This window comes from Oncorhynchus tshawytscha, linkage group LG19 (assembly GCF_018296145.1).
Source record: "Oncorhynchus tshawytscha isolate Ot180627B linkage group LG19, Otsh_v2.0, whole genome shotgun sequence".
Taxonomy (NCBI): domain Eukaryota; kingdom Metazoa; phylum Chordata; class Actinopteri; order Salmoniformes; family Salmonidae; genus Oncorhynchus; species Oncorhynchus tshawytscha.
In genome coordinates, this window is record NC_056447.1 from 47,975,671 (window position 1) to 47,992,252 (window position 16,582).

The window sequence follows — 16,582 nt, forward strand, 5'->3', positions numbered from 1 at the left end:
GATGTAAAGACTGTTATCCCCATAGGTATGCAGTTCAGAATATGGCTGTAAAGACTGCTATCCCCATAGGTATGCAGTTCAGAATATGGATGTAAAGACTGTTATTCGTTATCCCCCATAGGTATGGAGTCTGCTGGTATCCATGAGACCACATACAACGGCATCATGAAGTGCGACATTGACATCCGTAAGGACCTGTACGCCAACAACGTCTTGTCTGGCGGTACCACCATGTACCCTGGTATCGGTGACCGCATGCAGAAGGAAATCACAGCCCTGGCCCCCAGCACTATGAAAATCAAGGTATGTATAATATATGCATCTTATTCTCTTTGATAATTACATCCAGCTAACCTTACCACCATCCAATTACTGTGAGTCAATTATTTAACAGTGATGAACCTGAAAGTACTTTGAGGAAAAAGTTTCATAGTACCCTTGGTGAAGCAAAGTTTGATTAGTATAGACACTTGACTTTGCATAAAAACCCAACTTGACTCGGTCCTAACCGCTGACTATCGCTCCCTGTAGATGATTGCCCCCCCTGAGCGTAAATACTCTGTCTGGATCGGCGGCTCCATCCTGGCCTCCCTGTCTACCTTCCAGGCCATGTGGATCAGCAAAGACGAGTATGAGGAGGCCGGGCCCTCAATCGTCCACAGGAAGTGCTTCTAAATTACCCTCTCCTCCTATCTCGACTCTCTTCCTGCCCTAAAATCATTGCTCTCTGTTTTTCTCATGTGTCTCTAATCCCCACAAATGACCCATTGTATTTGTTTACTGTTTGTGCAATCTGTATTATGGGTCATCGGACTATCAGGATATTTACAAGCATTTCGCAACACCCGCAATAACATCTGCTAAACACGTGTATGTGACCAATAAAATTTGATTTGATTTGATATTGCTAAATAAATGAATTCTGCCTTTTGACTTCCCTGTGCAGTTGCTTATGTGACCTTATGAAATGTAATATAATCAGGTTCATTAAAAGTAGTTTGACAAAAATGACTTCTTCCAGGACAATTTTGCATAATCACAAGTCTACAGTGTTAGATGTCACAGGGCATGCAGAGTAACTGCATTTCCATTCCACTAATTAGACATTCTGGGATATGCTTATATATTATTTACACATATGACATTTGACATTTTCTGTTGAAAGCTTTTTCAAACATAGAAAAAAAAATGCTAATATACTTCCATTATTATCTGAGTGGACTCCATACATTTACATTACAACTACACATCAAATGAAGTGGTTTGGGTTTGAAGTTTAGTTTGATGTAGATGAGGTCCCAGTTGAAATATACTGTACTGTGACGCAACGCCCACTGGGTGGCAGAAGTGAGTCTTTTCAGGGCGGTGAAGTCACTCGCTCCGACCCGTTCAATAAGCTCTTGGGTGTTGTTTGCACATTAGCTATATGATGACAGACACAGTCAAATATGTTGCAGGCAACAGATACATCAACATACAGAGAATATTATTTCATTTGTACTACAGGTTAGATAATATTTGGAGCCACAGCCAAATGTAGTAGCATGTAGACACACTGTCGTCTCCATCCTCCCAACATGAGAATAAGACATGCAATTGCAATCTAGGACAGAGGCGGTATGTACCATGGACCTTTCTTTCTAACGACACTCTGCTACATGCTATATTTCCTGCTGAAAGGGGAATGGGAGTGTCTCGTCTGCTTCTTCACGTGGTACCAATCAGAGGGAGATTGCAGTATTACTGTCCAGGGAACACGAGAGCAACTTGATTATCTAACTTGGGTTACTTCTGAAATCCTGTTCCCTGTATAGTGCACCACTTTCGACAGTAGCTTAGTGCACTACTTTTGAGCAGCGTCAAAAGTAGTGCACTACAGTGAATTTGCACTTCTCCACAGAGATTTTTAATTCATATACATGAATACATTTGCAATTCTGTGTTGAAAACAGCATTTTACTACACCCGCAATAACATCTGCTAAATATGTGTATGGGACCAATAACATTTTATATGACTGTTATGTAAATTGTTTGATTGGTCTAGCAAGCTGTCTGAAAGAGAAAATAACAAATAAGACTAATCCCACCCTGTAAATTACTGCACCTCATTTCACATTTCACAGTACAAAAATGCAATGAATTTGTTATTACTGTGGAGGTACCATGTACTTTTTGAATAAATAACAGTTAGGTTTTGTATAGAATGGGCTTCTGTACCCTAATATCTCTTGACAAATCCATTGACTTCTATATATTTTTGTGGTAGACAAGGGCCACAATGTCTTGATTATGGGCACAACTGACCAAAAGATTCAGACACAATGGAAGAATGGGAGAGCAACATATTTAGCTGTTTGTCAGACAGACATGAACTTCCTCCACCTGTATGCTTGGTTATAATACAACCCAGGCTTACTTCAGGCTTACTTCTTACTTCTTGCTCTGTGAGTGATTGTGATTTCTCATGGAGCGAGCTACTGTAACATAAGGTTATGATGCCAAACTTAGTTCTGCAGCCAGGCAGCCCAGCAGCCTCTGACCCACTTCTGTCTCGCCTCTCCTTTCCAGGCTGGGTAGAGAAGTTAAAGATAAATTAAGGTGGAGGTATCAGGGATGGGGGGGGATGATTTATTTTCCCCCGACCACATCTCTCTCACAGGAAGGAAGGAAGGAATCAAACAGTAAGAGAAATGGACCACAGAGGCGGATGTAGGCTACAGAAGATGACACCTTTCCAATCAGGTTGGGTGTACAGTAGTCTACATATCAATGGTCGATCCCCATTAAAATAAAATTATACTGTATGTAGTTCTATGCTGTATATGATTAAAATGTTGTTTTCAATATTTAGAATGTTATACTGTAGATTTAAAAAACTATATGGTTACAGAGAATTCTCTTCATGTGTTTGGTTCTATAATTCAAGCATCACTCTTAAATATTGACCATTGTTTACAACTATGTTATAGGCTTAGACTAAGTAATAAGGCTGTATTTGTATTGATTTGAGTTGAAAAGATAAAGTTACAGGTAATATTCATGACCATTTATTACACTTAATTCATACTATTCCCAGCAGGTTCCTGGTAAATATCTAATGATGTTGTTTTATTCCTCTGTGTGTAAAACAAAATATGTGGGAATATAACTATTACAAAACAGAATTATTAGGGGGAAATATTTTCCCTTGCGGTCCATACTGTAGCTTAGCTGTGGTGTTAAGACAGGTGCAATAACGACCCCTCCTCCATCGTGAAGCCCCCTCTCTCTCTCTCTGCTCCCCCTCTCCTCCACTCTATTCTGCTCGGTTTATCAGCCGCCTGTTTCCAAACCCCATCATTCCCTGCGATACCCCGGGCGCGCGAGCTCAGCAGATGTAGCGCACACACCACGTTCCATTTCAGAAAACGATACTTAAAACAGAGAGAAAAATAACATTATAATCGGTTTACCCAGTCCACGAAGCCTTGAAAGTTTTGGCAGTTTTTGGTTTCACTCCAAACGAAGGTGAAGACGTAGGCTAGAGGAGGAGAAAAGGAGAAGTCGCGTTCCCCCGGCTCCAATCTCTCTAGGTAAGTGGTAGGCTATTGTTTTATTCTCTCATCGCTATATGTAAAAACAACAACAAAAATAATACGGGTCTGGTATATGGAATCAAAGTTCAAGTACAGAACAAGTACATTTATATTTACATTTTGTGTAGCCTATAGACTAGCCTATTACTGATTTGAATAGCATACAGTTTTCCCTGTCTCACTTCAAAATCATGGTCACTTGAAAAACTACAGTGATATTTCTAAAATGTGTGGTTTCATTTGGGTAGGCAATAAGACAGGGATCATCAACTAGATTCAGCCTCGGGACGATTTTTTCTTAAGTGGATGGTCAGGGGGCCAGAACATAATTTCAAATAATTTGAAGAATGCAAATTGACTACAAGAACCCAAACAGATGGGTATAGCATTGACTAAAACATCATCATTTAAAACCTTGTTTACATTTGTATACACCACATATACAGTATCTCCCTATTATGTGTGAAAATACTTTGAAACAGATTTCCCTACAGTATATATACTGTATGGAAATTTGTGTATATATATATATACAGTGCCAGTCAAAAGTTTGGACACACCTACTCATTCCAGGCTTTTTCATTATTTTTACTATTTTCTACATTGTAGAATAATAGTGAAGACATCAACTCTATGAAATAACACATATGGAATCATGTAGTAACCAAAAAAGTGTTAAACAAATCAAAATATATTTTATTTTTGAGATTCATCAAAGTAGCCACCCTTTGCCTTGATGACGGCTTTGCACACTCTTATCCTTATCTTAACCAGCTTCATGAGGTAGTCACCTGGAATGCATTTCAATTAACAGGTGTGCCTTGTTAAAAGTTCATTTGTGGAATTTCTTTCCTTCTTAATGCGTTTGAGCCAATCAGTTGTGTTGTGACAAGGTAGGGGTGGTATACAGAAGATAGCCCTATTTGGTAAAAGACCAAGTCCATATTATGGCAAAAACAGCTCAAATAAGCAAATAAGAAATAAGAAACGAGAGTCCATCATTACTTTAATTACTTTAAGACATGAATGTCAGTCGATCCGGAAAATTTGAGTTTCAGTTGCAAAAACCATCAAGTACTATGAGAAAACTGGCTCTCATGAGGACCGCCACAGGAAAGGAAAACCCAGAGTTACCTCTGCAGCAGAGAATAAGTTAATTAGAGTTACCTGCACCTCAGATTGCAGCCCAAATGAATGCTTCATAGAGTTCAAGTAACAGACACATCTCAACATTAACTGTTCAGCGGAGACTGCATGAATCAGGCCTTCGTGGATACTTGCTTGGGCCAAGAAACACGAGCAATGGACATTAGACCTGTGTAAATCTGTCCTTTTGTCTGATGAGTCCAAATTTGAGATTTTGGTTCCAGCCGCCGTGTTTTTGTGACACGCAGAGTAGGTGAACGGATGATTTCTGCATGTGTGGTTCCCACCGTGAAGCATGGAGGAGGACGTGTGATGGTGTGGGGCTGCTTTGCTGGTGACATTGTCTGTGTTTTATTTAGTATTCAAAGCACACTTAACTCTTGATTCTAGCCATCCCGGATCCGGGATCGTGAATACAGCCTCAAGCTCATTACCATAACGCAATGTTAACTATTCATGAAAATCGCAAATGAAATGGAATTAATATGCTAGCTCTCAAGCTTAGCCTTTTGTTAACAACACTGTCATCTTAGATTTTCAAAATATGTTTCTCAACCATAGCAAAACAAGCATTTGTGTAACAGCTAGCGCAGCTAGCGTAGCATTTAGCGTTAGCATCAGCAGGCAACATTTTCACAAAAAACAGAAAATCATTCAAATAAAATCATTTACCTTTGAAGAACTTCAGATGTTTTCAATGAGGAGACTCTCAGTTAGATAGCAAATGCTCAGTTTTTCCTGAAAGATTATTTGTTTAGGAGAAATCGCTCCGTTTGGTGCGTCACGTTTAGCTACGAAAAAAACCTGTATCCAGGAGTGTAATTATCCCCGCAGCTCATTAGCATAACACAACGTTAACTATTCATGAAAATCGCAAATTAAATTAAATTAATATGCTAGCTCTCAAGCTTAGCCTTTTGTTAACACTGTCATCTCAGATTTTCAAAATATGCTTCTCAACCATAGCAAAACAAGCATTTGTGTAACAGCTAGCGCAGCTAGCGTAGCATTTAGCGTTAGCATCAGCAGGCAACATTTTCACAAAAACCAGAAAATCATTCAAATAAAATAATTTACCTTTGAAGAACTTCAGATGTTTTCAATGAGGAGACTCAGTTAGATAGCAAATGCTCAGTTTTTCCTGAAAGATTATTTGTTTAGGAGAAATCGCTCCGTTTGGTGCGTCACGTTTGGCTACCAAAAAAACCCTGAAAAATCAGTCATCAAAACGCAGAACTTTTTTCCAAATTAACTCCATAATATCGACTGAAACATGGTAAACGTTGTTTAGAATCAATCCTCAATGTGTTTTTCACATATCTCTTCATGATATATCGTTCGTTGAAAGCCTCCTCTCTCCTCTCAATCACTGGATGACTGCGTGCAGCTTGTAGATTATGCACCAATTTAGTCATGTCACGTAGAGTAGGCCAGATGGCTAAACTGGATAACCTAACCTCTATAAAAATAAAAAGATGGCGGAACCGCAAAAGTTCTTCTGTGCAAAGGTGTTTATTTACAAGTGATTCCGGAACAGAAAATAACAGTACTGCCATCAACGTCTACCTTATGGGACAGCTTAACAACAATGCTGCCCCATCCACAGCTCAATCCAAAAAATCCCCTCTAGAGACTGGAGAGAGGCTCCTTTTGTAGGGCTAGCCCCTCCCCTCAGAACAATTAACCCTAATTAATTAATCAATTAACAATACAAACCTACATTTTCCATGAACTAAACATACTAAAGGATATACATTGCAACACGGTTTTAAACAATATCACAACATAACATTTACAACATTACATCATTACTGACAATATCTTTCAATATGCCCATATGCATTAATGAGCCATTTGGGACAGGCACTATAAAGCCAACCCAATTCCCTTAGCTCGGGTCCTTTTCCAGCATACCCAGAAGCTACAGAGATGGAGAGAGAGGAACAGAACAAACAAACAATGCGCTCATCCACAACATTGATAAGTATAATAATTATTGTATCTCTCAAATATGAACATTGACAAGTGTGAAATGCATGCACCAAGACAGAAGTTAAATTGTGTGTCGACCCACATTGTTAACTTATGGTATAATGGCGCAGGGAGGAGTGATGAATATGTGTGTGCGTTAAAGAACCAAATGCTGCCCGCGGCCAGTGACGGACTTCTACGTCACATTACCTTCCTCCTCTCCTGAAGCGACCATGTTCGGGAGCCTTGATAGGTAGTCCGCAGTAACGTTCTCTTTTCCTGCCTTGTGACGGACACAGAACCTGAAGGGCTGGAGCTCCAGATACCACCTGGTCACACGAGAATTCCGGTCCTTCATGGTCTGGATCCAGGTCAGTGCTCTGTGGTCCGTGTGCAGGTCAAATTCCCTCCCAAGAAGGTAGTAACGGAGGCTATCTAGGGCCCACTTTATAGCCAGGCACTCCTTTTCGATTGTAGAATACCTGGTTTCCCTGGGCAACAGCTTCCGACTCAGGTACAGCACAGGAAGCTCTTCTCTTGGCTCCCCTTGGGCCAGTACAGCTCCAATTCCTACAGCCGAAGCGTCCACCTGCACGAGAAATCTCTTCTTAAAATCAGGGGTCTGGAGAACAGGGAATGAGCACAGTCGTTTTTTCAGTGTCATGAAGGCTTCCTCACACTCCTCAGTCCACTTCACAGGGTTGCTGGCCCCCTTCGAAGTGAGGTTGGTCAGAGGGACAGCGATGGTCGAAAACTGTGGAATGAATCTCCGGTACCACCCTGCCAGACCTAGGAAGGACTTCACCTGTGTCTTGGTTCTGGGTTGAGGGCTATTCCTGATGGACTCCACTTTCTCCACCTGAGGCCGAACTTCACCCTTACCCAGCTGGTAACCCAGGTACTTTGTCTCCTGTTTCGCCCACTCACACTTCAGGAGGTTAAGCGTGAGGCCTGCTTCATGGATCTTCCCCAGGACGCTGCTAAGATGCTGTATGTGCTCCTCCCAGGAGTGGCTGTAGATCACCACGTCGTCCAAGTAAGCAGCACAGTAATCGTCACAGTCCTGGAGGACCTTGTCCATCAGCCTCTGGAAAGTCGCAGGGGCCCCATGAAGGCCAAACGGCATGACCTTGAACTGGAACAGGCCCATTGGCGTCCGGAATGCAGTGTAGGCCTTGGATTGTTCATCCAGGGGCACCTGCCAGTACCCTTTGCAGAGATCCAATGTGGTGATGTAATGAGCTCTACCTATTCTCTCCAGTAAGTCGTCAATGCGGGGCATGGGATAGGCATCAAACTGGGAGATGGCATTCACCTTACGGAAGTCCATGCAGACGCGCAAAGAGCCATCCTTCTTTGGGACAATGACAATAGGGCTGCTCCATTCACTTGAAGATGGCTCGACAACATCCATCTCTATCATGGTGTGGACCTCTTCCTTGAGGGCTACCACCAGCCTCTCAGGCACACGGTAAGGATGCTGGCGGACAGGGTTCTGGCCAGGTTTCAAACGAATGACGTGTTCCAGGACTTTGGTTCTTCCTGGTCTCTGACTGAAGAGGGCCGGATACTTGCCAAACAGCTGCTTCAGCTCATCTTGCTTGTCTTCTTCCAGGTGAGCCAGTATGACTTCTGCTCGTTCTTTCCATGCCTCTGTGACTCCATCCGACTCATCCTCTTCTACTCTGCGGACCAGAAAGGACTTTCCTTTGGAGAGTTCCTCTTTCTCCTCCCAGGCCTTGAGAAGGTTCACATGGTAGGTTTGCTTCTTCTTACCCTTGTCCGGGTGCAGCACCTCGTAGGTCACTGGGCCCATCTTCCTCCCGATTAGGTACGGTCCTTGCCATTGCGCAAGGAGCTTGCTGGTAGACGAGGGAAGGAGGAGCAGGACTTTCTGTCCTGGCTCAAACTCTCTGTGGCGAGCGTGCTGGTCATAGCCTCTCTTCTGGGCCTTCTGGGCTTGCTGAAGGTTTGCTCTAGCTTCCTCTCGGTACCGTTCCAACCTGTCTCGCATCTGGAGGACATACTGGACAATCCCCTGTCCTGAGGTAGCTACTGGGGAACCTTCCCAGCACTTCTTCAGCAGGTCCAGTGGTCCTTGCACTGGCCATCCATAGAGGAGTTCGAATGGCGAGAAACCTGTCGATGCCTGAGGCACCTCCCTGTAAGCAAAAAGCAGAAAGGGTAACCACTTATCCCAGTCTTTACCAGTGTCAGCCACAAACTTCCTCAGCATGTTCTTGAGCGTTTGATTGAATCTCTCTACGAGCCCATCCGTTTGGGGATGGTAGGGAGTAGTCCTCAAGCCTTTAATGCCCAGCTGTCGGTGGAGTTGAACCATCAGTCGCGAGGTGAAGTTTGTCCCTTGGTCCGTCAGGATTTCATCTGGGATTCCTACACGAGAGAAGAGCTGAACAAGAGCACTGATTATCTTTGGAGTGGTTATGGAACGGAGTGGGAAGGCTTCTGGGAACCGGGTGGCATAGTCACAGATCACCAATATATACTTGTAACCTGCACTACTCTTCTCCAAGGGTCCAACAATGTCCATTGCAATTCTCTTGAATGGGGTAGAGATAACTGGCAGTGAACATAGAGGAGCCCGTTCAGACCTACGGACAGCACTGGTTTTCTGGCACGTGGGGCATGATTTGCAGTATTTTTTGTACATCAGTATACATGGAGGGCCAAAAGAAACGGGAGCCTAGCCTAAGATAGGTCTTATGTTGCCCTAGATGGCCTGCCCATGGAACTGTATGTGCAAGGTTGAGAACAAGTGGTCTACAGGTAGATGGCACCACCAACTTCCTGCTATCTGCCTCTGACCCAAGGTAGAGTATGTGGTTGTCTACTGTGTAAATCCCCCACATAAAGATTGACTGTCCCCAGCTAAGGCCTTGTCAAACAAACATTTCAAGGTTGCGTCAGACTTCTGCAGTGTAGCAAAATTTTGTGGAACATCCCATTGCACCTCTAACCCAGACACATCAGCAACAGGTACAGGGGTTCCCACATACTTCTCAAGACGCCGCTGGCGGCGTGACTTTCTGGGCCCTTTGGTTCCCCCCTCGCACAGACTATCACACAAGTCAGGCAGAGGTTGTAAACCAGCTTTGGCCTGGGCACGAGTGACAACTGAACATGCCATCTGAACATCAGACTGGCAAACTGACTGCTCATATAGCTGACCCCCACACTTCCCAACAGATCAGAGAGTACAGGCACATCCCTCCCCAAAATCATCTCAAAAGGTAGCTTCTCCATTACCCCAACTTTGAGGAGGTATTTCTGACCCTGAATCTCAACTGTGAGCTCAGCTGTGGGCTGCTGTGACTGGTCACCATGGACACATTGGATCAGTGTCTGATGACCATAATCAATGTCATTAACAGGTACATTACCTTTTCTGATCAATGACAGGGAACTGCCGGTGTCAATCATTGCAGTAAGACTTTTACCATTCACTTTTACAGGTACCAAGCATGACCCTTCCCGAGTCTGTCTATTCTGAACACCATCCCCCTCTCTGGGTACATAACAGTAACCTGAGAGCTTGGATTTACGTAGCGGACACATTGAAGCTTTGTGCCCCTGCTGCCGGCAGTAAAAACAGGTCAGACCCCTCCCATCAGAGCGAACTGCATGATCCCTTACCTCCCTCCCAGACACATAACCCCCAGAGTTACCTCCACCATCTCTGGCGTTTCTGATGTCCCTTGTGTCTCTGAGACTCCTTGGAGCGGGTGCTGCAGGTTGTGGTGGGCCCCCTTTACGTGCATTAAGATACTGCAGTGCAAGCTTGGCCGCCATAAGCCCGTCCTTGGGCTCGTGCTCGGACCCAGGTTCGAATGTCGTGTGGTAGAACTTGTAGAAGTTGCTCGAGGATGATGACCTCCCGATTTCGTCCTGTGTCTTCTCCCCCGGTCGAACCCATCGTCGGTAGAGACCCTTGAGGCGGTGGTACGTCTCTGTCGGCGACTCACCCGATGGCGTTGATGCAGCTCTGAAGCGTTGACGGTAGGTTTCCGGTGAGATGTCAAACTTCACCAGCAGCGCTTCCTTCAAGCCCTTGTAGACATTGGCCAGCCCCTCATCCATTGCTGTGTAAGCCTCTAAGGCCTTGCCCGTGAGCAATGGGACAAGCCTGCAGGCCCACTCTACCTCAGGCCACTGCCACGTCTTAGCCATGCGCTCAAACCTCAGCAGGTAGTTTTCAATGTCCTCCCCTGCTGGTATGAGGGCATCTTTGGCTCCTTCCTCAGGAATGCTGGAAGATGGACGTTAACACTGCTGGACTGGTCTCCTGGTGCTGGCCTCATTACTGCTTGGGGTGCCTGCTGTGGAGTTGAAGTCCCTGCTGCATCGAGCCTTTGTCGTCCTGGTGTTGGAAGACCCAATCTTGGGCTCTCACTGACGAGTTCCGCCTGGTGGGGAGCTGTGAGGATAGATTGGCGTAGGCCACGTAACTCCTGCTTGAGGTCTTCGTCCCTCCTCTCAAGGCAGGTGAAAAGTTGCTGAAAAAGGGTTACCATGGTTGGGTGTGGTTCTGGTCCCCCAACTGCTCCTTCAGTCAGCAGCTCACCCAGTTCTGGTTGTCTTTGGCCCCGCGGTCGGGCTCCTAGTTTCTCATACTTGACCTCTTCTTCACCAGACGATTCCATGGTATTCCACCCCGGTTCAACTTCAGGTACCTTTTCTGACAGTTGATGCTGTTGCTGAGAACGCAATCCTGTACGCATTCCTTTACCTCTCTTGTTGGAATTCACTGATTTGCGGTACGCCATCCCACCACTGCCACCATATGTCACGTAGAGTAGGCCAGATGGCTAAACTGGATAACCTAACCTCTATAAAAATAAAAAGATGGCGGAACCGCAAAAGTTCTTCTGTGCAAAGGTGTTTATTTACAAGTGATTCCGGAACAGAAAATAACAGTACTGCCATCAACGTCTACCTTATGGGACAGCTTAACAACAATGCTGCCCCATCCACAGCTCAATCCAAAAAATCCCCCTCTAGAGACTGGAGAGAGGCTCCTTTTGTAGGGCTAGCCCCTCCCCTCAGAACAATTAACCCTAATTAATTAATCAATTAACAATACAAACCTACATTTTCCATGAACTAAACATACTAAAGGATATACATTGCAACACGGTTTTAAACAATATCACAACATAACATTTACAACATTACATCATTACTGACAATATCTTTCAATATGCCCATATGCATTAATGAGCCATTTGGGACAGGCACTATAAAGCCAACCCAATTCCCTTAGCTCGGGTCCTTTTCCAGCATACCCAGAAGCTACAGAGATGGAGAGAGAGGAACAGAACAAACAAACAATGCGCTCATCCACAACATTGATAAGTATAATAATTATTGTATCTCTCAAATATGAACATTGACAAGTGTGAAATGCATGCACCAAGACAGAAGTTAAATTGTGTGTCGACCCACATTGTTAACTTATGGTATAATGGCGCAGGGAGGAGTGATGAATATGTGTGTGCGTTAAAGAACCAAATGCTGCCCGCGGCCAGTGACGGACTTCTACGACGGGCACGTTTTTTATCCATAAATTAAAAGAGCGCCCCCTATATCCAAGAAGTTAACCAGCATGGCTACCACAGCATTCTGCAGCGATACTCCATCCCATCTGGTTTGCGCTTAGTGGGACTATCATTTGTTTTTCAACAGGATAATGACCTAACACACCTCCAGTCTGTGTAAGGGCTATTTGATCAAGAAGGAGAGTGATGGAGTGCTGCGTCAGATTATCTTGCCTCCACAGTCACCTGACCTCATATTGTTTGGGAGAAGTTGCACTGCAGAGTGAAGGAAAAGCAGCCAACAAGTGCTCAGCATATGTGGGAACTCCTTCAAGACTGCTGGAACGCTTCCAGGTGAAGCTGGTTGAGAGAATAATAAAAGTGTGCAAAGCTGTTATCAAGGCAAAGGGTGGCTACTTTGAAGAATCTAAAATCTATTTGGATTTGTTTAACACTTTTTTGGTTACTAAATTATTCCATGTGTTGTTTACTAGTTTTGATGTCCTCACTATTCTTTCACAATGAAGAAAAAAGTAAAATAAAGAAAATTCTTGAATGAGTAGGTGTGTCCAAACTTTTGACTGGTACTGTGTCTATATATATATATATATATATATATATATATATATATATATATATGTAAATAGATATTTCAGAAAACTTCAGGGGACCTAATCACCCACAGTCCAAATTCGGCTGCGGATTACCAGTTGGGGAGCTGCTCTAAGGCGATTCCATGTTCTCTGTTTTCAATGCCGTTGCTTGGTACAATTTCCAAGGTCTGCATTCAAAAAGGAGATCAGTCTTAATGGTTAACATTTTAGAGTAATCAATTGATCAATGTAACCGGAAAAACATTTATGATGTTGCAAGCTTTTTCATTTGAGTAAATGTAAATAAATATAAATTGTGTCATTTTCACTGTTGGTGAAAAAGTGTGTGTTGCCATTAGCCTAAATGGTGAATTACTGAATCCACAACTGTAATTATAACCAATTACACTTTCAAGTTCACTTATCACCCAATTGTTATTATGCTGTACCTAGCCTCTTGGCAAACTAGGCTTTCCTTTTGGAGGTATGGCAACGCCAGACTGTGCTGTTCCTAACAAGACTATACTTCACATTAGTACAATGAATGAATGAATGAATCAATGAAATTAGTGGAGTCTGACAAGTGCAATACTTTTGTCCTCAGATATAAATAAGTCAAATATTAGCCTACTTAAAAAATTATTATTGTCAGAAATATGAAATCAGTTACCACCTACCATCCAGTCAATGCTGCTGAAACATCTTGAACATAATCTCTCTTGACAGAAAACTTGCTCACCTTGAGATACCGTTTTGCATTCCAATTGGCACCATTTACATTTTTGTCATTTAGCAGATGCTCTTATCCAGAGAAACTAGAGTTACAGTAAGTGCCTCACTGAAGGCCACATCAAGAGATTTTTGACCTTGTCAGCTCAAGGATTTGAAACAGCGATCTTTCAGTTATTGGACCAACACTCTTAACCGCTAGGCTACTTGGCACCCCATATTTGACCTGGACACTATGGGCCATTGTCAGAAGATGTGCACTATATAGGGGATGGGGTGCCATTTGGGACTCAGGCGCTGTGTACATTGTTTTTTTGACCTTTGGTCAAAACAGGGCCATTTTCCTCCCTTTAACAACTTTATTTTGGCGATTCATTCACTCACTCGTTGCTACTCTTACACGAAGGTGAGGAGGACAGAGAGGTGTTTTGTTTCTCCGTCTGGATGATGAATAATCGATCTTGGCTACAAGAGAGGGGGGAGTTGGGGTGGGGGAAAGTGTGTGGAGAGAGAGAGAGAGAGAGAGCGAGAGAGAGAGAGAGAGAGAGGGGTGGCTAGCTGGCTGGCAAGCAGGCAGGGTGATGAGGAACTCACGACTTAAAGCTTTCTGACACATTTATCTGTGTCCTTTCAAAGTCACCGGTCCAGCTTCAAGGCTGTAAGCTGTTTGTACGCCAGAACCATAGAGTTACATAGAACACTATATCGCTATAGCCAAGGCAGTGGCTCCAAGCTGATCACCCAATCCCCTGTGTATTCACTTTAATTTATTTTATGCCCATTTTCACAAGTCTACAATGATTAGCAGATGTGAAGTTCATTTCCCAATGGTTCATTTCCCAATGGTATATTTCCCAATAATAATAGTGCCATTGTAGACCTACAGTAGTAGATGGTGACATCTGTTAGAATTTTCAGGCACCATGGATCTACTGAAGGCATCTGAGGACCATCATTGAGAAATGCAATACCACATTTCATTATCTAAGTACAGAAGGGACAACTGTATACCAACACCACCATTAATTTCAGAAACTTAACCCTGAGGGAGTTTTATTTCATTTGGTTCCTTATTTTGTACTGTACATATCCTGTACATCATTAATGTTGTCATATTTGATCATGACCTGCAGCTACCGTAAAGTAGGGAGCAGTGCAGTAAAAGCGCTGGCAGGCGCTTTTGGTGTTCTATGAACATTCCTCCTCTGTTTGACACGTTCCCTCAAGAAGGTGTGTTTCTCCTTTGAGATCTGGTTTTTTTCTTTCTTTCTTTCTTTTTTTACTAACTCTAATATCCCCAGCAGTCTATACAGCCTACCAGGAGTTTACAGTACGGCTCTAATTGATTTGTTTCTTCAGTGAGCTTTTAGGACAGCAGCATTGTTCAAGCATGCAATATTATGCAGGCAAGCAGTTTGTTCTCTCCCCTCTTCATTGTTATACCGGTGGCTGAGGGTCCCATGGGGTTTCCAAGCAGGGCCTCCATAGCAACGGCGACAGAGATGAGAGGGTTTTTGCGGGGGCACCTTTAATCTGGAAGAGATCCTGGTGGCTCTGCATCGCTGTGACAAACGGCTGGATGTCACACCACCCAGTGACCTCTGCGGGTCAGTTGGCCAGTTAGTCCACTCCTATACTCCTCACAGCTCACTTAGAATGTATTACACATAACTTGCAACCTGGAAGATAAAAACCAAATGTACATGTTACGGATACAGTTAATGATTGCACAGAAAATTATTACGGTCAATTGGCTCACACCACTTGCCCTAAGTCAATGGACTCAACGACTGAAAAATGTGTATGCAATGGAAAATATGACAACTAGGTTGCAACTAAAGATGGCTACTTTTTTGTCCAACTCCCATCAGATTGTACCTTGCCCAATAATTGTATAGACAAAAAGAGGGACGTACCTGGGGGTGTGTGGAATAAATCCCTTCATTTAATGAATCCTGTAATTCTTAGTATTATTTCTTATTTTGGTCCTTTTAGGGATGTTTTCTTTTTAAAGAAATGACTTAATGTCATGTTTATTTAGTTTGTTTTTATGGCGCTCTTTCCTTTGTCCTCTAAAAACAGAGCATTACGTCGAGGTTCACATGGTGTTCGATAACGTCTTTTTTTTAAAAACTTTTTGAACTTCGTAAATAAAGATATGTAAAAAAAATACAAATGTATTACACAACAACGGAGCATCTAACAGGTTTTTCACTCACTGGATGATTTCTATTACAGTCTCACAATCTAGTTGATCTTCCGCATAGACCTTGGTCCTCCACAGCTCACCCAGATGTTCTCAGAGAGGATACATTTTGACCTGCACTCAACTGGATATCTCCTTTCTGTCATACAAATACAATACATCTTTGTTGCTTCGTTATACAGAGACAATGGAAATGTTGTTATTTTTGCTGTCGCAGTTCAGTACCCTACCCAGACCCATCACACACACGACAGGCTTTCAATATAAACAATATAGTCATGCAATGTAGCTGTCAGTTAAACTATAATTTCCATCCTACAAGGCTTCCTTTGCCACAGAAGGGTACTGTAATGTTACTAATGAAGGAAAGAGCTAAATCAATATTTAAATCTATTAATGATCACATTCACCACACTCCTTATCAATAATGCAAGATAGCAGGGCAGATTCACAGATACATATATCATCTGGATAGAACGGTGCCTCCCATGGGCAGGGCTGACTGTGAAGTTTTATTTTCATATTGCCCTTTATAGCACAGTTCCAGCAACTACAGAGAATGTGGAACCAGGCCATAGTGGTAGAGGCTTGGTTTGGCTCTTTCAGCTGGATTCTAGGCCTGGCAGGGTCGGTTGCTCGTCATGCGCCATAGCAGACCTGAGTTCAAATATGATTGGAAATCATTTCAAAAACGGAATCTGGGCAAATAGAAGAAAGTCGCAGTAACTGTCAACCCATCCGGCACTCCAGGCAGGCTAATGCAAACGCTGAAAGGTTTCAAACAGTGTTTGGACCCAGGCTTTCT

At 43.3% G+C, this 16,582-nt stretch overlaps 1 protein-coding gene across 1 annotated transcript in view; it reads left to right on the top strand.

The window, feature by feature from the left end:
* LOC112218885 (actin, alpha cardiac muscle 1-like) overlaps positions 1 to 933 on the top strand; it is a 5,898-nt gene extending 4,965 nt beyond the window's left edge. The window contains exons 7-8 of the mRNA XM_024380112.1: positions 122 to 303; positions 532 to 933. Coding sequence (XP_024235880.1) covers positions 122 to 303; positions 532 to 675 — 326 coding nt within the window. The 3' untranslated portion in view covers positions 676 to 933. The remainder of the gene's footprint in view (positions 1 to 121; positions 304 to 531) is intronic.
* The last annotated feature ends 15,649 nt before the right edge of the window (positions 934 to 16,582 follow it).